The 23,293-nt window shown below is 40.5% G+C and overlaps 1 protein-coding gene across 1 annotated transcript in view; it reads right to left on the bottom strand.

Moving 5' to 3' along the window:
- The window catches only part of LOC132490450 (T-cell receptor-associated transmembrane adapter 1), a 68,818-nt gene extending 46,698 nt beyond the window's left edge, over positions 1-22,120 (bottom strand). The window contains exons 1-2 of the mRNA XM_060098805.1: positions 21,952-22,120; positions 21,314-21,443 (exon numbers count right to left, since the gene is read on the bottom strand). Of these exons, the coding sequence (XP_059954788.1) occupies positions 21,314-21,443; positions 21,952-22,120 (299 nt within the window). The remainder of the gene's footprint in view (positions 1-21,313; positions 21,444-21,951) is intronic.
- Positions 22,121-23,293: the final 1,173 nt, after the last annotated feature.

Below are 23,293 nucleotides of genomic sequence, written 5' to 3'. Positions count from 1 at the left end.
TGACAACCCTACCAGCAGGTAATCAGTCCTTTATTCCTGAAGGGGAATCTGGGCAGTACATTACAATGTTCACCACAATTAACAAATGACAAATGAATTATGCTAAGTTTGTCTGGTAATACAGTCTGTGTAGCAGACACTATTAGTTGCCTAGGCAAGATCCAGCTTCCCCTTGTGTCTAATTTGTTTGAAGCATGACATGCCCAAGCCAGGTGAAATAACATGAACGTCTAAACCAATTATGAGAATCCTGTTCTGGGCTTCCCAGAACCTCCACCTACCCTCCCACCCTCTGCAGCAGTTATATGTGGTCAAGGAGCCCGATGGTAATAAGATAATGAGACTCAAGGAAATATCTGCTATAGGAATTCTGAAAAATATTTTGTTTTCTTTGTTAAAGAGGAACAGATGAAGCTGATCCTACCTCTTCCTAATTCCCTCTTCCTTTACTTGTACACAGCTGTGGTACTTGCAGCTGCAGAAGTTATTTTGCAACTGAGAGGAAAAGAAAGGTCGAGAGAATTTTTAAGAGTTTGTTTTGACTTCGTGAGCCACTGAACAGAGCCACAAACCTACCTCTTGGTTTCTTGCTCTTTAAGGAAAATAACCCCTAATTATTTAAGCAGCTAAAATTGGATATTCTGCCACTGACAGAAAGCGTATTGCAAACTGACCCTAGTTATAAGATAGGATGATGATTCTATTGAAAATATATACTCGATAGATGTAATGTGTGTATGCGTGTGTGTTTATCAAGTTGTGATACGTTTTCAATAAGATATGTTTTCAATAAGTTTGAAAAGACCAAATACTGTATCACCCTTCCAGGATTTCATACTGCATATTAGCATGAATGATATTATTTACATTAAGATGTTCTACCAAAGATAAACCTACCTCAGTAAAGTTATGCTTCTTAAACATATTTGACCAAAAAGTACCTTTTGAAACTTCACCTACTAACATGGAATGGATTGGGAAACATTATTTTTTTGTGTTCTGATCTATGGTTCATTAACTTGTTCCCTATTTCTGTGATTATTTTCTGCAGCAGTATTACTAGGAGCATCCAGTTGAAGTTGAATTAAGTAAAAGCAATAAAATGTGGTTACATTTTTTCTTATGCTTATGACTTGATTACTCAAGCAAGCAAACTTAGCTCTGAAAAATTGACATGCTGAACTGTGTTTTAGGATGTGGTTAAAGTCCCAAAGAGAAACATGTGTAGCAGCACATTTACAGGTCACAACTAATCTGCAAACTTTGTTTGCTGGTCACAATTAGCATCCTGTGTCTCTACAATTATTTTTATCTGCCTGCAATCAGCCCCCTTTCACTGCTGTGCCGGCTTGCTCATTGATGGTGCAGAAACAGAGACACGAAGTGGAGGCATGCAGCTTCCTATGCTGGAGAAGGAGTTCGCCCTGTATTTTGAGACAGGAAGTAATGATTGTCGCCACTTTAACAAAAGTCCTGAGTTGAGTGTATATATATACATATATATATATATACACACACATATATATATGTATATATATATGTATATATATGTATATTACACACATACATATGTGTATGTATATCTCATGATTTACAGAAGAAGGGCTTTAGTACACTCCCTCCAAAGCCATTCTAGTGTGAATGACTGGATACTGGCCTTGCTTCTCTCTTTGACCTGATTCAGAAATGGTCCATTTTCCCTTGTAGTTTTTCAGGCATTCTTCTGAAGAATGACTCAGTGTCTCACAGACAGGTCAAACTAAAACTTTCTGAAACTGAACTTTTGATTCCTTCTCCATCTTCCACATTTTGATAACAGCACTATCATCACCCAGAAACGTAATTCAACTCAGAAACCTAGAACTCATCCTTGCTGCCTTGATATGTCTCTCACTCTCACATCCAATCCATTTTCATGTCCTGATTTGACTATTAATTCATGCACACCATCTCTTTGCTGCCCCCTGGAGGCCAGGCATCTCCATCTCTTGCCCAGACTACCGCAAAGCGCCTCCCTACTTCTACACCGATGGCTTTTATGATCTATTCCCTACACAGCATCTAGAATAATATTTTAAAAACTAAATTAGACCAAGTCACTCCCTTGCTTAGTGGGAGCTTTCAATGGCTTTACAATGCACTACGAATAAAATTCCAACTTCTTACTATGCCCTCAGCCCAATGGTTTGGATCCTGCAGTTTTCCAGTTTCAACATGTAACACTATTTTGCTCTATAGTCTAGAGCATGGCAAACTATAGCCCATGGGCCAAATCCACCCATAACTTGTTTTTGCAAATAACGTTTTACTGGAACGCAGCTACTCTCACATCCACAGCTACTTTTTTTTGTGTGTGTGTGTGGTACGCGGGCTTCTCACTGCTGTGGCCTCTCCCGTTGCAGAGCACAGGCTCCGGATGCGCAGGCTCAGCGGCCATGGCGCACGGACCCAGCCGCTCCGCGGCACGTGGGATCTTCCCAAACCGGGGCACGAACCCGTGTCCCCTGCATCGGCAGGCGGACCCTCAACCACTGCGCCACCAGGGAAGCCCCACAGCTACTTTTGAGCTGTAAAGCAGAGTTGACTTTTAACAGAGAGCATATGGCCTGAAAAGTCTAAAATATTTACTGTCAGACCCTTTAGAGAAAAAGTGTGCCAGCTCTTCCTCTAGAGCCTCACTAGCTTCCTTTCCCCCCTTGATCAAGATAAACTTTTCATTACCTCCAGTCTTTGTACTCATCCCCCCTTCTGCTTGGAGAGGGTAAAATGTTTCTTTACAAAGCTTCTGTCTTCTCCTCAGTGACTTACCTCAAACTTAAATATTCAGAACAGCCTTCCTTTATAACTCTCACTAAAGTAGGGCACCCATCTCCCCAGGTGCACTCTACGCTATCATATCCTGTTTCCTGCATTACACATTAAAAGAGAAATTATTTTTCTTGTTTTTGTTTATCGTCTACTTTGTTCCCCAAGGCTCTAAGCTCCAGGAAGTCAGGTCCTGTGTCTGTCTTCCTCAGCATTGCTTCTCCACTACCTAGAAAGTGACTGCACAAGATAAATGCTCAGCAAATATTTGTTGATTTTTAAAAAGTAACTACTATAGCTAACTTTCCTAAATGGCATTCAGTCATTTAATTTCACATCTAATATGAATTTCCCACAAAGAATACAGTGCTTTTCCTCTCCCTTCAAATGCATGAGAGGATAACAACAAACCCTGTGACTGCAGCTCCTAGAGGTCATCTAGTTGCTCTTTGTATTTATTCATGCATTTATTCATTCAACAAATATAGATTGATACCATCTCTGGGACGTGTGGGGCAAGACACGATTCGATAGACTTGTCCATTGAGCAGAAGCATGACTTTCGTTATCTTAATATGACTAAGAAATTTTGAAAATCAAAGGGACACCTTCTGAGATTTCCCCAATGCACTACCTTACTCATCCAGAACCAGTGCTTCAGAGACTCAGCAAGAATTTTTCTGTTAACCCCAGGACAAGAACAGTCAGCACTGATCTTAAAAGCCCCAGTAGAAACTGCTCTGTAGAACTCAGCATGGTTAGATGTGGCTAAAGCATTCTGTAAGTGGGTGTAAAGTTACTGGTGTTTCTTCCAGTGGTTGTGAGTCTGGTGAGCTAGGGAGAGGGAGGAGCACGTTGGGATGGAGGACTCTTTTGGAGCTCAGTGATATTGGGCTCAGATCTGGCTCTGTATAGGAGGGCTTTGGACAATGCCATCACTGGGTATTTGTGGACTTATCCTAGCTGACAGCTAAGAGTAGGGTGGAGAAAAGTATAATTTTCCTACCTTGCACCTATGACAATTGTTCCATCTACTACTGCAAATCATTTAATCGCTTCTCTTCGGCCATGGCCACATCTTGCAGGGTCTTACCTTATTTATCTTTGCAACTCTCAAAGTGTCCAACTCAGAGACTTTCACATAGAATTCTCTTAAATATTTGCTAAATTAAATAGCAAGCACACTTTGAGAGAAGGGATTTTCCCTATGATTTCATCTGCAATGAATGCACCAAAAGCACTTGCAAGGTTTGTTTGTTTTTTTTTTTACTACAGTAAGGTTGGTGTTCTATGCTACTAAACCCACAGCTGGCTACCATAATCAGTTTCTGAATCTTTCTGTCAACTGTACATACAGATAAATGTGCAATGGCAGTGTTAAAAGATACTAAGGCTTTCTGGTGTTACAAGATAAAGCTGCCTGGCAATTGTCATCTTGTTTGGAAATGGCAAACGATGCCTTTCAGAATGATTAGCAAGCTGTGATCTCATTAACCTTCCCTTGAAGTCAGTTTTACTATGAGCTGCAAGATGGATTGATTTCCTGTGGGAAACCACCACTCTGCTCCTAACCCTCCCCTTCCCACCACTAAGTCTTAACTGGCATCATTTTATCATTTTCAAGGAATCTCTGCAGAGTTACTAAATAATAATAATAAAGTGATTATTTTTAAGCATCTACATTTCTAGACAAAAAGGGGAGAAGAAAGAGCATATAAGTGTTATATATACAGTTGCTATTTGTTTAGTCTTATTGAAGTATTTTGCATACATTGGTACAAACCCTTTCAATTTTAGCCTCTTCTCACTATGGAGAGAATTAAGTTTTTAAAAAAGGCTCTTTTGCCTGTTTTCATTTTCATACCTGAGAGCCTCCCCTTGCTCAATTATTCCAGTAAATATTCATATATATTTTTCCTATGTGCCACTATCCTTCTTATATCAGTGAGACTTTGTATTAGAAATATCAAAATAAATTACTAGCAATCCATGTTTATACCAAAAGCTCAATATTGCCCTGTTGTTAATAAAAGCAAAACTGTTTGGGTGGAAGAGATCACAGCACAGGGATATCACTTTGCTCAGAAATCCAGGTCCTCATGTGATACCAAAAAGCTGCCAGATTAAAGTCCTTAAAACCATCCAGACAAAATAAAAGGCTAATCAATCATTTTGAGAATTGTGGCCAAGGATAAATATTGGAATTTCACAGCTCTTTCAGGAACTTCCATGTATTTAAACAACACTGAATTAATTATGACCGAAAGAAAAATGAAAAAATAATTTTAGTCAGGTAAGGAAATACATTTAATGTTTTATAATAAAAGAATAATACTATTAGCTCAATGTAAAACGGACTATCCTGTGGTTGAGAAGAAATCAACACTGTTTCCCCCTACAGGTGAAACACACAAACTCATTGTCCAGCAAAACCTGATGAGGCAAAGATCCAATTTATTTACTGAGTCTACTGGTATTTTAAAAATCTGGATTTGTAGGAAAGGATAAATATAGAAGTTGTTTTTAAAGGACTACAAGCTATATTATGCAACTTCTTAAGGCAGAGACTATTTCTTATGCATTTTTGTGATTCTCCATGATGCCTAAACCAGTTACACAAACGTAGGAGGTGCTCAGTGTTCATTTACCAACAGAATGGAATTAGTGCTAAGTCAAACTGGTAAACCTAGACAGTCCTAAACTATAGAATGACTTATCCACACTGTACTTAAATATTGTGAAAAACTTCATTTTGTCATGTATTTAAATATTTTTTCTCTCTTCTGAAATTCAAATGCATATAAATGGATAAATTAGTAGCAGTTCTTAATGAACAATAAGCAGATTTTATAGAAGACTAGTTTTTATTTTTATAAATTTATTTATTTATTTATTTATTTTTGGCTGTGTTGCATCTTCATTGCTGTGTGCGGGCTTTCTCTAGTTGCGGCGAGCTGGGGCTACTCTTTATTATGGTGCACGGGCTTCTCATTGCTGTGGCTTCTCTTTGTCGCGGAGCACAGGCTCTAGGTGCTTGGGCTTCAGTAGTTGTGGCATGTGGGCTCTGGAGCACAGGCTCAGTAGTTGTGGCACACGGGCTTAGTTGCTCCGTGGCATGTGGGATCTTCCTGGACCAGGGCTCGAACCTGTGTCCCCTGCATTGGCAGGCGGATTCTTAACCACTGCACCACCAGGGAAGTCCTGAAGACTAGTTTTTGAATTATTTATTCTATTAGCCTAACGCATGGTTACCGTTTATCGTTTAGAGTAAGCTAAAGAGATGCTGTGATCTTTAAGCTGCACTTTTCAGAGCAGCTTCTTTTTTTAATTCAAAGATATTTTATATTTAACTGTTTTGCTTTGTTTTTCATTCAAATAATTTATTATCCACCTTTTTAATAAATTTTTAATTTTAGAACACTTTTAGATTTACAGATTTATAATGAAGATAGCACAGAGAGTTCCCATATGCCCCATACTCAGTTTCCCCTATTAACAGCATACATTACACTGGGTACATTTATCACAATTAATGATGGTGTATCTTTCTCTATCCTTTGACTTTTAACCTATCAGTGTCTTTATATTTAAAATGATTTCTTGTAAACCACAAATAGTTGGGTATTTTTAATCTACCCTGACAGTCTCTGTCTTTTAATTAATGAATTTAAACCATTCAAATTTAGAACGATTATTGATATATTTGGATTAATAACCAGTTTTGGAACTGTTTTCTATTAATTGCCAGAGGCTTCTATTTCTGTCTTTTCTGCTTTGATCTTTTATAAGATTCTAGTTTCTCTCCTCTCCTGGCATGTCAATTATACTTTATAAAAACAAATTTACTGTTTGTCCTAGAGTTTGCGATATTTATTTTTAACTAAGTCTACCTTCAATAAGACTATTCCACTTCATGTGTAGTGCAGGAAATTTCTAACAGAATATTCCTTCTCATCCCTTGTGACATTGCTGTCATTCATTCATTTATCTATAATGTTATAATCACCCAATACATCATTACTATTATTGCTCTAAATAGTTATTTTTTAGATCAATTAAATTTTTTAAAAATTTTATTTTACTTACATTTATTCCTTCTCTAAAATATGTTCTTTCTTTATGTAGATCCAAGTTTCTGACCTATATTATTTTCCTTTCGACTGAAAAAAGTCTTAGCATTCCTTGCACAGTAGGTCTGCTGGTGATGGATTCGCCCCATTTTAATTTGTCTGAGAAAGTTTTCATTCCTCCTTCACTTTTGAAGGATAATTTCACTACATATAGAATTCCAGGTTGATGATTTTTTTGCTTTCAACACTTTAAATATTTCATTACACTTTCTTCTGGCTTTCCTCTTTTCTGACAACAAGTCTGCTGTAATTCTCAGCCTTGTTCTTCTATAGGTAGGGTTTTTTTGTTTGTTTTTTTCTTCTTGGATTCTTTCAAGATTTTCCCATTGTCTATGGTTCTATGCAGTTTGACAATGATCTATCTAGGTGTACTTTTTTGATATATATTATGCTTTGTATTCTCTGGGTTTCTTGGATTTGTGGCTTGTATTGTCATACTTTTTGAAAGTTCTCAGTGACATTTTTTCAAATATTTCTATTATTCTTTTCTCTCTTTCTTCTCCTTCAGGTATTTCAATTACATATATGTTACACTGTAAAAAAATTGTCTTAGAGTTCTTCAACATTCTGTTCCATTTTCTTTATTCTCTATTCTCTTTGCATTTTAGTTTGGGGATTTTCTATTGCACTATATTCAGGCACACTGATTTTTCAGCTATGTCTAATCTTTTTAGCATTTCTTGATTCTTTCTTAGAATTTCTGTCTCTCTGCTTATATTGTCCATCTGTTCTTGCATGTTGTCTACTCTTTCCATTAGAAACTTTAATGCATGCATCATAGTTATTTTATAATTTTCTGCCTGATAATTCCAATGTCTGTGTCCTGTCTGAGTCAGGTTCTGATGATTTGTCTCTTCAGACTCTTTTTCCTTGCCTTTGCCATGCCTTGTTGAAAGCCGTATATGTTGTATTTGGAAATAGGAACTCAGCTGAATAGGTGTCTGGTGTGAGGATTTACATTAACAGGGCTAGGAGTTGGGCTTTGTTTCATGTTTGTTGTAGCTATAGGGACAGAGGCTGCAAATTTCTCTAGTGTCCTCATTTTTTGCCTCCCATCTTGACTTTGGTCTTCCCTAAGTATTCCTCTTCAGAGAGAATCAGTGTCTTGTAGTCTTTAAGCTGTAATATATTGTGATTATACTAGAACCCTGTTGCTGTGATGGTAAGGGGTGTATGTGTGTTTGGGGAGGGCGGGTTGAGGCAATCTATAATCTTCCCATTAAATCTCAGCCTTTTAGTGGACCTGTGTCTCTGGCTGATGACTTCCACAAGTGTTTCTTCTTTCATAGCTCTCCCCACCTCCTTTAGGTGAAGCAGGATGGCTAGATGGGACCAGAGTGAGAGGAATGCCTTTCTGCTATAACTCTGGAGCAAGACTCTGATAAAGTCTTTCCCCGTGAGAGGTAGGCCTTTCTTCATTCTCAATTTTCATCCTTTCTCAAGGATTCCAAAGATGTTTTGCCTTTCAAGTCACCTCCTGGGCGCTCCTTGGTTCTAAAGAAATGAGTAATGCGGAGGGAACAGTGAGAAAGACAGGGAATTCACCATTGGTGTGTCTAATATGGAACTAAAATGACACTAGGGTTGTGTGCATTTGCTCCAAGAGTTGGGGGCGGGGTGAGAAGTTTGGGGGAGTTGAGCATGGGAAAAATAGAATTGAAGGGAACAGACACTTTTTGGGTGGAGGATACAGAGTGGAGGATGATGGTAAAAGAAGATTTTTGAAGATGTTTGCCTTTGCTTTAAAATACTTTCCCCTTACATGGACCATTGAGAGACTGATTAGACTATCAAATCTTTTAAATTACCTTTTGGCTGTCAAAGCTGGACAATGTGGGCTCCAGGATTGGACTGATTTATACTGGACATCACTTCAGGGCTTTTTAACACAAGAATCACAACAAAGAAGAATGACAAAGAACAAACTCCTCCCAAGGATATGATTTGGCTATGGCCTGATACTTCACCAGCAGGCTCACCTGTAAATGTACCAAACCACCAAACACATTTCTGTTCCAATAAGCAGTTCCACTGGGCTTTTTCTGAAAAGCCTCCCCAGAGAAACTTAGGAAGAGTTCATCTCAAGTAGGCCCTCCATAATTACCTCTGAAACGAATCAATTAATTTCAATTTATAGTCTGGTTTTGCTATTATGCTCTCCTGTTTATTTTTCTCTTGTTTTGGATCAGTTTCTTCATGAAAATTCCCATCAGTCACTACCATGATTGAGTAGGGAGCTCAGCAGGCAAGTGGGGTGCTCACACCTGGGAGCTGAATAAGACCTGGCACAGCACAAGCAGAGGCGTGTCTTCCCTTCTGCTCAGAGTGACAAGTTGCTTCTCAGAAGCTTTTCCAAACCCAGGGTGCTAGTTGTGACGAGTAAGAGTTCAGGAGACATCTCCCCAGCGCCACTCCAGCGCCCCAGTGCTCTGATGGAGAGCAGGATCTAAGCCCAGCAAATGCACAGACAGGCCAGTCTCTGCCCTATTTCCTCGGGGAGGAGGAGTGCTGTTGGACCAATTCATTCTCAGCTGCACAGAATGCCTCCTGGGATGGGATGTGGATGGCACACCTCAAACCACACTGGCACACAAAGCAGCACTGTCTGTGCCTACAGGCTGGAGTGGCTTTTCTAGATGCTGTGCTTTAGTCAGGAGGGGGATGACAGTTTGCTTTGTGGTTGGGCCTATATATATCCTCTCCTTGTCAACCCCAATCTTGAAATATCTTCAACCTACTACATTCTCCACTCCGTTGCTTTTAACTTTGCTCTCTGATGCCATTTACCTCACAGGTGGGAAATGATAGAGCACTTCAGGTAAGTGTACTCTTTTGAGAAGGAATTAAACCATCTCAGTGTAATGGGCTGCTGTGGCCTCAAAGGGATAACCACTGAGCTGACCGTGGTTCCCCCCAGCTCTGCTTCACCTCCATTAATGGGCTTTCACAGATGGGAAAGAATGTTCTCATTGCTGCCCCCACTTTATACTGATAAAGTGGGCTGTACCTGCATTGCATTACTACCTTTTCTTTCAACACAGCCACCAGGTATTGTGCTAAGTACTGGGGATACAGAGATGAGATTACTGCTGCCTTTGTAATCTGGCAGAACCCAGACTTGAAAATAACCAGTTATACTAGAAAGCACAGTGAAATAACTGTAGGACAAAGGAATTTATAAGATGCTATGCTTAATCCTGGTGACAAGAAGACATCACTGAGAAACTGGCATTTGAGAAAGGACTTAAAATGAATAGATGGGGCTTCCCTGGTGGCGCAGTGGTTGAGAGTCCGCCTGCCAATGCAGGGGACGTGGGTTTGTGCCCCGGTCCGGGAGGATCCCACATACCGCGGAGCACCTGGGCCCGTGAGCCATGGCTGCTGAGCCTGCGTGTCCGGAGCCTGTGCTCCGCAACGGGAGAGGCCACAACAGTGAGAAGCCCGCGCACCGCAAAAAAAAAAAAAAAAAAAAAAAAAAAAGAATAGGTGGAGAAGGCAGGAAGAGGCTTTGCAAACAAATGGAACAGTATGACTTAAAGCCAAGAGGCATCAGAGAGCATGGCATCTAAATTCTATACACATGGCTGTTAAATCACTTGGGTTAACTACTTTTCAAATCCTTTATATCCTTGTTATTATTATTATTATTATTTATCATTTGAAATGTCAACCTCTGATAGAGAAGTGTCTTCTACTCTCTTTTTCCCAATTTTACTTTTATTTCTAATTTTTAAATTTCATGTATTTTATGCTCTGTTAATCAGTATCTAAATTTTTGTCACTATTTTATCTTCCTTCTTGATTACATTTTTATAGATAGAAATTAAATTGTCATCTGTGTCTAGTTTAGTGTTTGGGGCTTAAAATTCTACTTTTTTCTAATTTATTAAATTAGTTTCATTAAATAAAGTAGTTAAGTCTGTAATGATGGGACCCCAGTCTTCTGTGTGGACCTTGAGAAGGAATAAAGCAATGAGAGATGATCCTAATCTTTGATATTGCAGCCTTGAGGGCAGTGATCAGGAAGACATGATTTTGGAGTGTAAGAACTTGGGAAATAGCAGAAGAAGGAAAATTTGTAAAAGTTCTGAGTCCTGGTCACACGCCAGAGCCAATACAGTTAATGTGACATTTATTTCTTTTTGGAAACCCAAACTTACTCCTCCAACTCTTCAAAAGTTAGGAGATATGAGGCCCTGTAGAGTTGAGCTGTTGTCTGGGATAAATCATTAACCCTTCCTGGATGCCCAGTAAGCTACATGTTCTCTCAAGGGAAAGAATGTTCCTTCAGTGAAACCATTCTACCATGGGACTAGAGTCGGACAAATGGGAGGGAAGATAATTGGTTACACTTTATCTTCGTTCATAAATAAATAAGCCAATTTATCATTTTGGTTGAATTATCTGAGCTGAGGAGAAGTGATTTTCAATTCAACTAGGCCAGAAGGTACTCCTCATTTTAACTTCTGCTCAAGAGACCTGGCTAGGAGGCCAATGAGGTACCAGCAATTTGAGTCTGTGAGGAGTGGACAGCCCAGACACAAGAGCTGAAGTTCAAGGAGCCCAGTACGGGAGACTGAAGACCCCCACCAAGTACACACAGAGAAGGAGGCAGCATTAAACATCTGCCAGTGGGCTTCCCTGGTGGTGCAGTGGTTAAGAATCCACCTGCCAATGTAGGGGACACGGGTTCAAGCCCTGGTCCGGGAAGATCCCACATGCCGTGGAGCAACTAAGCCCGTGTGCCACAACTACTGAGCCCACGTGCCACAACTACTGAAGTCCATGTGCCTAGAGCCCGTGCTCCACAACAAGAGAAGCCATTGCAATGAGAAGGCCATTCACTGCAACTAAGAGTAGCCCCTGCTTGCCACAACTAGAGAAAGCCTGTGCAGCAATGAGGACCCAATGCAGCCAAAAATAAATTAATTAAAAAACAAACAAACAAACAAAAAACATCCGCCAGGCCCGGAGAAGACAAAATGTTCTTAGGACAGTAGTAGATGTAAACAGTCTTCCCCCCTTTGCCTTTCTTCCCTACCTACACTGCCACTCCACAGGGCTTAGGTAAGCTGTGGGTGGAGGGTAGAGTTGGGTGGAGGATAAGATACAGAAATTAGAAAAGAAGAACTGTTCCCAAGGAGTTGTACTTAAAGAACGGGGCTCAGAGCTAAGGAGACATCCTCCCCTGCACTTGATATCAATGGCAAGATCTGGATTTGGGACTGATGAGACTTTGGGAGTAATTATATGTTGCATGTAAGAGGATGTGAATTGTCATGTCTGGATAGAAGACTGCGACAAATTGTCTTTTCCAAAAATGGATGTAATAAGATCTGCCTTCTTACTAGGCACCTCTTGTTTGCTCTGTCCAGTTGCATGCTCTTCTGTAATGTGACCTTGTCACTCCCCATCAGTTTCCCTCTGCTCGAATCTGGTTTGACCTTAGTGACTTATTTGACTAATAGAACATGATAGAAGTGATGTTATATGTTTTCAAGGCCATGTCATAAGAAGCCTTGCAGTTTCCTCCTGGGTCTCTTAGAATACTTGCTCTTGTGAAACCCTTTTTGTAAATCCAGCCACCGCACTGAAGGAAGCGCAAGCTCATGAAGAAGAGCATGTAGTGCTGCAATTAACAGCCCTATTTAAACTCCCAGCAAATGGCCAGCAATGTGAGCAAGCCCTCCTGACCAGCCAGCCCAGCTGAGCCTTTGGATGCCAACATCTGGCCACAACTGCTTGAGCAACCCCAAGTGAGAACCATCCAGCTGAATATGAAAGATAATAAGTGTGGCTAGTATTCTTAGATTGTCATAATACTGAGTTTGTGACCCCACAGATGATGAAACAGACAATCTGCCTTTCCTCTTCCTTTTCTGAATATTACAGGTGCTCAAAATAGAAATGTTTATTCTTGTTCCATCTCTTTTCCTCCCACCTTCCTTTCTTAGAAACTTGAGTTCTGCCATTCAAAGATTGTTTTCAGTATCTGTGGTTTCTATTTACCTTTAGATTCTTGCTTAATTTCCCTCTGTTTCTAGGAACTCATTGAAGAAAGATATCTGTTTTTTTGTGGTACGTGGGCCTCTCACTGTTGTGGCCTCTCCGGTTGTGGAGCACAGGCTCCGGACGCGCAGGCTGAGCGGACATAGCTCATGGGCCCAGCCGCTCTGCGGCATGTGGGATCTTCCCAGAGCGGGGCACGAACCCGTGTCCCCTGCATCGGCAGGCAGACTCTCAACCACTGCGCCACCAGGGAAGCCCAAGATATCTGTTTTAATAATTTTTTTCATCATAAAGCTTTGCAAAGCTCAAGAATCGAGCCCTGCAAACTCACTTACTTGTCAGTAGTACAATTAGGAAGGAACAGAAGATAGGTGGAATTACTTAAGTTGAAGTACTGTTTGCTAACCAAGTTTATAATGTCCACTAATTTTTGATAGGATAACAACAAACAAAATTTAACCAACTATAAATAATATGTCTAAGCATATACCATTAACTAACTGATCATTCGTGTGTTTAATTTAACACAGAATACTGCAGTAGTTGCCTCACTCTTCTTACCTCATTTGAAAATCCCTTTTTTAAATTTTTATAGCAACAGGCAGAAGTTGGGTGATTTGGAAAATCTTCTTTGAAGAAATGTTGATTGACATTTTTAGAAAGCATATGAATTTTGCATCGAAATCTATTTGGCTGAGTAGATTTCACATGGGCTTGGGTAAATGACAGAGCCCTTTGAGACTGTTTCCTCATTCTAAAAATGGGGATGAGGTCATGTCTACCGTGAATAATTCATCGAAATACAAAGCGTGCTCCAAGTTGTGAATCCCAACCCCCTCACCTAGCTGGGTTAGGTGTCTCTCTGTGTCCTTCCTCAGCCCCCTCCATAACCAACTATAGTCTGTTATTCCAATTGTCTTATGAGTTATTAGCTCACATGTCCCTTAGAGGTAGGAGCTGTATCTTGTTCATCATTGTACACCCAGTGCCCAGCCACATTACCCAGGCCAAACTAGACTCTCAGCCAATGTTTGATAAATGAATGAATGAATGAGACATTCAGGGCTTGCTCACTTCTCTGAATTTGTGTATTAGACAGTAAGGATATTATAGGACATTACCATCATCACAGAAAGGTCTGTTGGGCAGTGCTGCAACAGATGCAATATTAAACAGTAACCAGACATAGTTTTGGATGAAGAAGAGATTTTTACAGAAACAGTGCAAGAATTACATGTTCTATTTATTTAAATATTTGACAATTATCTTCTGGGAATGCTGCAAACCCATCTTAATGTGACTTACTTAAATTCAATTGCATAATATGCAAATCATACCTATTTAACATAAGTAACAATAGACCACCTTTATCATGAGTGTTAAAGAGGATTTTTAGGTTTATACAGGGCAATGTGATCAGACCAGGATATTCCAGAACAAGTTGAATTGTAGTACAAACACAATGGTAAATGTGACTAGGTGCTGAGAGAGTTCCATCTGATCTTTTAAAAACTCTACTTGTGAATAATTTAAATCCAGGAGAGGATTGGCCTAAATCTTCAATATCCTTCCTTTTTTAAAAAAGATTCTGTGATTTTATGAATTAAATGTTTTAATAACAATCCTCAAGAGGACTGTATGATACTCGGTCAAATGAGAGATGCAAAGTTGATGATATCCCAGTCAGGGAAAGAGATACCAAAATGTTTTTCTAGGCAAGGAGGCAAACATTGAACTTAACATTCTGAGGTCTTGCTAATGTTTATTCCTTTTAGGCAGTCAGAAAAGTCTTTCCCACAGATGAAAGGATGTGAGATCATTTGAAACTGATTTGGAATCTTTTTCAGTTTTTGAGGATACCACTTGCAGCAGAGGGCTCCCTAACACCCTATTTCTTTGTCAGTATCCCTGTATCCCTTTCAAGTGCTACCTGGGTTGAAATTTAAAGGACACTACTTATTCAGCATAAATAGTTCATTATTTTATCCTCTAAGACTTGAAATGGCAGTGAAAGAATGTTTATGTCAGCAAAAAGTTTTCTAATTCTTCCATCCCAAGCAACGTTGTACCCCCTTTGGAAAGCCAGCTTTTCTGCTATTTTTGCTGTCCTCCTTCTGCATTCAAAACGAACCTTTATATATTTTTATTAAAGCATCTCATTAAACTTTTATCACAGTGCAGTATGAAAAAAAGATGCTTCATTCATCTGTCGATGGAGTATATTACATACTCCATCGACAGATGAATGGATAAAGAAGATGTGGCACATATATACCATGGAATATTACTCAGCCATAAAAAGAAATGAAATTGAACTATTTGTAGTGAGGTGGACGGACCTAGAGTCCTTCATACAGAGTGAAATAAGTCAGAAAGAGGAAAACAAATACCGGATGCTAACACATATATATGGAATCTTAAAAAAAAAAAAAAAAGGTTCTGATGAACCTAGGGTCAGGACAGGAATAAAGATGCAGACGTAGAGAACGGACTTGAGGACATGGGCAGGGGGAAGGGTAAGCTGGGACAAAGTGAGAGAGTAGCATTGACATATATACACTACCCAATGTCAAATAGATAGCTGGTGGGAAGCAGCTGCATAGCACAGGGAGATCAGCCTGGTGCTTTGTGACCACCTAGAGGGGTGGGATAGGGAGGGTGGGAGGGAGACGCAAGAGGGAGGAGATATGGGGATATATGTATGCATATAGCTGATTCACTTTGTTATACAGCAGAAACTAACACACCATTGTAGAGCAATTATACTCCAATAAGGATGTTAAAAAAATAGAAACTATGAATTTTTAATAAAAACACATTTCCTCCTGCTTTCCTCCAATAGGTATCATGGGCTGAATTCATATGTTGAAGTCCTAACCCCCAGGACCTCAGAATGTGACTATTTTGGAGATAGCGCCTTGAAAGAGGAAATTAAGGTAAAATTAGTTTATATGGATGGGCCCTAAGCCAGTATGGCTGGTGTCCTTATAAGAAGAGGAGATCAGGACACAGACATATCCAGAGGGAAAAGCATGTGAAGACAGAAGGAGAAGACGGCCATCTACAAGCCAAGGAGAGAAACCTCAGAAGAAACAACCTTTCCGACTCCTTCATCGCAGACATCTGGCCTTCAAAACTGTGAGAAATCATTTTTGTCGTTTAAGTACTTTGTTATAGCAGCCTGAGCAAACTAATAAAGGCATCAATCAACAAAAACACGTTATTGCTGAAGGCAGAGCTGAGACCTAGAATGGAACTAAACAGGTGAGCTCGAATTTAAAACTCAAATTCAAACCCAGGAATTAGACTGAGAAGGGGAGTGAATGACCTTATCAATATTTTCCCTTTCCCTGTATGTGTTTGCTGCTCTTTCCTCATGACAATGTGAAAGCTATAAATAGAAGACAAATGTGTCTCAGAGAAGCACGGAAGAATAAGACCAAATGAGGAGAGTCTGGTTTTAATTAGGGAGTCTCATCCATAAGACAAAAAGCTAATTTTTAAGGTAACTAGAGCAACAGCTGAAAAACTGAAGTAGGAATCAGCTTAATGGTTGTCATTTCCAACACTGAATAATGAAGTTTGTTTTTTAAAAACCCAAAGTAAACAATATGTGAGCATAGAGGAAAGCTGAAAGTTAAATATGCGACTAGACTCTCCTCCTGTTTACACCACATGAATGTAAAGACCAGAAACATTTCACTTTAGCCATAATTTCTGGAAAGAGAGACTGTCTTTGGGTATGAGGTTATTATTTCGTTATGTGTTTGGGTGTGATTTATTAATGATATCAGTCTTAGAGACATACTAGAATGAGAAAACATTGTGAAGCTTCACCTTCCAAACCAAACTAACCACGTTGACAATGCAAAGAGTTTGTTTCTCCATCTTCAAAATAAATCCACTCAGGCCCAACAGCCTATTAACCAGTACTTAGCTTACTGCAATGTGATTCAGAAGAGGAACATAATGCAATCATGTAATTTATTAATAGATGTAGTAATAACTAACAAACTGCCATAATTTTGCACAAATAGCCCAATTGATCCTCATCACAGCCCTTGAACCATTATTTCCCCATTATGGTGATGAGGAAACTAAGATCCTGAGAAGTTAAGTACCCCTTGTCTCACAGCAAGGAGAGTAGGAAGTGATGTCAGCTCCTGAGGTAGAATCGAAGGTTATTTGGGGATTTGAGGAGACTTCAGGGAATTTAGGGCAGTCTTGAGGGACATGCCATAACGTATCAAGAAGAAACGACTAAAGAGCTCCAGGAAGGTCAATAGAAGTCATTCACCTTCACTGTTTAGTAGATGGAGGTTTTTTTTGTTTGTCTGTTTAATGTTATCCAACAATTTCAGCAGCCAGGGAGAGAGACTGAGAGATACGAGACTACACACTGGCAAGGCAGAGAGGAAGGGTCGGGGTGGGAGGAGAGTGATGAGAAAGTATGCTGGAGAATGGAAAATTAGGAAAAACTTTTTCGTACAAAGGGGAAGTTTTTGTGAATTTGATATACTAGAAGTGAGAGGGATTTATAGGACAAGAGGAGAATGTTTAGAGATGTTAAGTGAAGAGAAACCTGGGAAAGACAAATGTGAGAAACCATGAGATGTACCTACTCTGCTTCCGTATCTCCCACCTGTGAGTCTCTGAGTTACTGCATTAGGAGAGACGTCAGAGCTACTGTAGAGATAGATCCTGGTTTCCTAAGAACCTCAGGGTCTATCTGTAGCCTGAATGAATAAAATGCACCTATTTAAGGGTGTGGCAGCCGCGAGAATGCCCTCGTAGACCTACTCCACCAAGGAGTGGAATGGAGGGAGAATTCCATTCGCTAATGGAAATTCATCGGTGCCTGGGGCTCAGGCTGAGCCTCCCACGGGCTCCTCCCAGCAGACTGAGCGCAGTGGGGAGATGAAGGCAGACCCAGTCCTGGGAGACCCGGCTCCTTGCTGGGCCAGCTTCGGTTCAAAGACCCCTTGATACCTACCCTGCCTGTGAGGATGCTGCCTGTCTCTCTCTCTCTCTCTCTCTCTCTCTCCGCCCCCCCGTCTCTCTCTCTCTGTCTCTGTCTCTCTCTGTCTCTGTCTCTCTGTCTCTCTCTCTCTCCTTCCTTCACCCCGGGTCAGAGATACACTGCAAGTCACAGCCCCCGCCCCCCAACCCCGTTCCTGGCCGCCTCCCTACTTTCTTTCCCGGGGCCTTTCCCCTACTAAAATCCTGGTGAGTTTAATCCCATGTTGGCAGCAGCAGCTCAGAGGACTCAAAATACCACAAAGTGTTTTACTGTTTTCCAAATATGTAAGGATAACGATAGAATAAACACAAACTCTTAAAGGTATCACTAAATTCCTAAGCAGTTTTTGTTACTATGTATTACTGTTTACATCTCACATGTCTGCACTTCTTTCAACCCTCCTGTTGTCACCCTCCTCCAGACTTCAACAACTTTCCCCAAGGTTACTCATACTCCTAAGGGTCTCCCTGAAAGTACCCTTGTTCCCCTGTAAGCCGTTCTTCACGTGGTACCCAGGGAATGCTTCCTAAATGCAGATATTTAATAAACAGAATCTTGCCTAATTCTTTTAGTGAATGAGCAGGACCTGACAGGCTAAAATCATCATGCAATTCTATTCTTTCTCCCATGGACTTTCAGACCTGCATTTCTGTGCCTACTTTCTCCATGTCAGGATGAAATCTCAAGCAGATCCTGTACCTTTTCTGAGTACTCTAGAAAGAACCAAATAGGCCCTTTGCTGTGGCATGTAAAATCCAGTTCCATCAAATGGTTTTCTAACCAGTTGAGTTACATCTGAGTGAGTTTTCCCTCCTACCCCAGTTTGGCCTGTACCAGTTTGGAAACCTGTCTGTGGCAGGGGCTGCTGCTTTGCATTTAGCTTTCCACCCCAGGCTAAGTTCTGCTCATCTTCAAGTCACATAAATGTCATTTCCACAGGGGAGATTCCTCTCTTCTTCTTCATCCTAACCCTTAACAAGTGGTGAAAATACAGTTATTTCTGTGAATCACTGTTTAATAGTTAATGTTTTTTGGGGTTTTTTGTTGTTGTTGTTGTTTTGCAGTACGTGGGCCTCTCACTGTTGTGGCCTCTCCCGTTGCGGAGCACAGGCTCCGGACGCGCAGGCTCAGCGGCCATGGCTCACGGGCCCAGCCGCTCCACGGCATGTGGGATCCTCCTGGACTGGGGCATGAACCTGTGTCCCCTGCATCGGCAGGCGGACTCTCAACCACTGCGCCACCAGGGAAGCCCCAAAATAAAAATCTTTGTACCTATCTCTGATTTTTTTTTAAGTTAAGCCCATAAAGTGAAATTTCTTGGTCAAAAAATAGTACATACTTTGAAATATTTTAGCAAATGAACTCCCATAAAAATGTATAAATAATTTTACGTTCTCAGCAGAAGAATACTATGAGGAATTCCTGTTTTCGCCTTTTTCTTAACCCTGGAGAATCTGAGAGGTACATATTGATGTTTACAGCAATTCCATTTGCATATCATTGTGAATTAATAATGTTAAACATTTTCTTCATTTTCATTAGCCATTTGCATTCCCTCACCAACTCAGTCTACTGCTTGTCCCTCCCTCTAGAAATATCAAGGAGAGAAAATGGAGAAGAAATCGTAATGGAAGGCCCTGTCCTTAATGGAAAGCCCTGTCTTTTTCCTATAGACAAGTAGTTAGCTATAAATATGACCGTTTAAAAGTGATAACAAGAACTATGGCTCACTAATCAAAGATATCAGGTCTTGTCAGGCAGAGAAGAAGGAAGAAGGAAAGAAAAAAAAAGGAAGGAAGAAATGAAGGATAGAAGGAAGGAAAGAAAATGAAAGTGGAGGGAGGGAGGGAAAGAGAAAGAAAAAGTTATTTGCTCAAGAGAAAAGGCAGAGAGAGGCAGGAAAAAAAGCTAGAATTTATGAACAGAGATGTATCAGGGAGCTTTAAAAAGTTACTGTTGGCTGGATGTCTGTGTAGTGCTAGATGAGAAGAACACGCTGTATGAGAACCAGGGAGACTGAACCACCCATTTCTGCATCTGGGGAATGGCAGGTTTGATACTTTTCAACCCAAACTCAGTGATTGTCCTTAAAAATATGACAGAAGGTATGTTTCATACATCTTGGCAGGGAAGAGGCACCTGCTGGTGTCTAATTATTTAGACTATGGATCTACTATGTGTCTACAGTGAGATCCTTATACGTTAACTGGTTTGTGACATTAAGCTTGACTCACTACTAAGAATAAACAAATCAAAATCATGACTTTGTTTTGAAGCATATCTTCAACCTCAGCACCCCCAAGCAAGAATCTCCCAAGTTGTTTGTTATCATATCACAACCAATAAATACCAAAGAGGATTCCAGGCTCAGCCACAAGATTTTCCAGAACCAATTTCTATTGTGAGCCTCTAATCTCTGGTTTGGAGCCCAGGTCACCTGGTCCAGACTCCTTCCTCCTTCCTAATGGGCTCTCATTTGGGATCTTGGTGTCTTTTTGTGTTAGCAGAATTCAATCACAACCATCTCAATCCTCAAACTTTGAGTCAAAAGAATCATCTCAGTCCTAAAAGGATGATTCTAGACATAACATTCTAAAGAGGTTGAACTTCAAAGTGAATTGTAGGAGACACTGTACCTTTCCTCCCAGTAACCTTTTTGGCCCCTTTATAAATTTGGTTCCCCTCTACCAGTGAGCCAGCTCAGCATTCCAGGAATCTCAAGAGTAGAGTGAGTCAAAAACTCTTCAGATGTTTCTCCATCCCATGTTCTATTCCTGGGTACATGAAGATGATTTACCAGTTAGATTTAATCCAATGATTATGATAGGAATCAGACAGAACCTGGTATTAGAAAATGCAGTCAACATGGTTGTTTATTATAGGTGGCCAAATATGTAGAAAGCAAAACCAGAAACCTGTTTAGGCTCTGAAAAGCCATATTTATTAATCAACTATGTCAGCTGCTTATCATATATGACCGGTTACCATGCAGCACAATAATAATTATGTCATTAAAATGCATGTGAATCAATTTTGTGGTAGATTTTGTCTATCTCTATGTACATATCACTAGAAATAGAGAGATAGAGATACATGGACATGCTCAGGCCTCTCAGTTTGTCCCTGATCAGTACTGATCTCCTTTTACAACTTTAAAGAATTAAAGGGCACATGGCTCCTAAACTGCCTGAGTTATGGTGAATCTCCCCTCACCCTAACCCCCATTTTACTGGCAGACAATTAGAGGCTCTATCAGAAAAGCATCAGTTGGAGAGTCAAATGGGTAGGCATCCAATCCTAGGAAGATGGCAGCAGTCATCCTATGAAATACCTTTTGACAGCCCACTACCTTCTACTGGCTCCTCTCTGGCAGGTGGCAGTTTCCACAGGTCTCTCGTCTTTTATGAGAGCTCTTGTCCATCTCCCCCGGGACACATCCCCTTCCTGAATCAGAGCCCTGGAGTCCTCCATTGCTTCTCCTTTGGCAGCACACAGAGACAGAAAGACAGAAAAACAAGTAAGGAAGAGAGCACTGAGCTAGGATGGCTGCCACAGCACATGGTCCCAGAGTGAATCTGACCTTGCAGACTTGACCTACATCACCTTTAAATGACTCCAAGAAATGCTGTCTACTTCCAGGAAACCCACATGCCTGTACTTCCTCTAGCTTCCACCATGCTCACCCTCTTTCTTTTGATATCCTCTTCTCTATTCTCTTCTCTAGACCCTCTTCTTTCATTATTCCCACCCCAGTGACCCTCTCTGTAATTCTCCACTCAGTATCTCTATCTCTGGCCACAGCTGAATCTGTTAGCCAAGGATTACTGCAACTAACTTGACAATAGATAATGCCAAGAACATACTGTTGTCTTTATTAGACGTTTCCGGAATCCAAAGGGACAACAGCTTTGGACAAATCAATTCATCCAACCATTTTAGGATACTGTTTTTGGCCACCAGAATGCAAATTCTCTTCTTAGAGCCAACTTGCACCTGACTGGAACCTTGATGAGTACAGAGGCTTTATGGTTTCACAGCTAATTGAGAGCATCAACTCATCAAATTTCACAGAACCAATTTTTCTCCGTTTAATGATGCAGAATTCTGCAGTCTTAATCAGGTACTTCTGCAACCGTTGAGCAGATTCCAGGACCATTTTTGAGGGACATTTTGCCCTATCTCCAAGCAATTCCATGACTAATCTCTATTCACTGTGGGTCAGCCTCTCAGTTTTTATCTTCATCTAAGTTTTTACCTCTAATATAGACTTGACTGATTTCTCATGTAGTATCTAAAGTATATGAATTCACAAGATAAAATAGCAGCACTTAAAGCCTCATCAGAGAGCTCTCCAACTGTAGCCAAAAACAGAGCTGAAACTTGGGCTAGAGAGACCTGCAAACTTCCTGTGGCTCTTGGTTTTCTTGGTCTCCTATTATTTTTTCAGATACATGAGTTTTTTTGTTTTTGTTTTTTCTTTTTGCGGTACGCGGGCCTCTCACTGCTGTGGCCTCTCCCATTGCGGAGCGCAGGCTCCGGACGCGTAGGCTCAGCGGCCGTGGCTCACGGGCCCAGCCGCTCCGTGGCATGCGGGATCCTCCCGGACCGGGGCACGAACCCATGTCCCCTGCATCGGCAGGCGGACTCTCAACCACTGCACCACCAGGGAAACCCCCATGAGTTTTTTAAAATTAAGCACACATTTAAATGCAATTTTAAAACTATAAACATGTAGCAAGATATTATGTTTACTCTGAAACATACAAAACAGAAAATGTTAAAGAATGGGAATAAATAAATAAATATAGAAGCTCTGTTATTTACTTCTTATAACATAATGAATTATTTTGTGTCCCTTTAGGGTTCTACATTCCACACTTCCCTGCTCCCTTGTGCAAGGGAAGTCATAGGAAATCAGTGCTGTGCCTTAGCTTAACCTGTAACAAATGACCCTGTCCCAGCCCCATCTTTCCTACCTTTCTTTACTTTTCCCAATTGCCCAGTTACTTTTACCCAGTTTTATGCCCCCACTCTTTGCAACCTCTGTCCTATGCTACAACTATTCAAACTTTACTTTGCATTTCATTTTATTTTATTTTATGTAAATAATCAGTGGAAATTAAATGGGGAGAGGAGATAAGACATATTAAAAATATACCTCCACCTTTGGGTCATTGGGAAAGGAGTGCACTCTTAGGAAGAGGGTAGCTCTAAGGAGAGAAAAATATTAAAAGACTCCACTTAGTTTGTCTATGGATTTTGAAGGAACAAAAACTTTCTTCTACCTTCTCTGTGTAGGACCTTGTGAATATTTTCCAGAAATGCTGAG

This window comes from Mesoplodon densirostris, chromosome 5 (genome assembly GCF_025265405.1).
Source record: "Mesoplodon densirostris isolate mMesDen1 chromosome 5, mMesDen1 primary haplotype, whole genome shotgun sequence".
Taxonomy (NCBI): Eukaryota; Metazoa; Chordata; class Mammalia; order Artiodactyla; family Ziphiidae; genus Mesoplodon; species Mesoplodon densirostris.
Note: the sequence above shows the minus strand (reverse complement) of the source record. Positions and strands in the feature narration are given on the sequence as shown.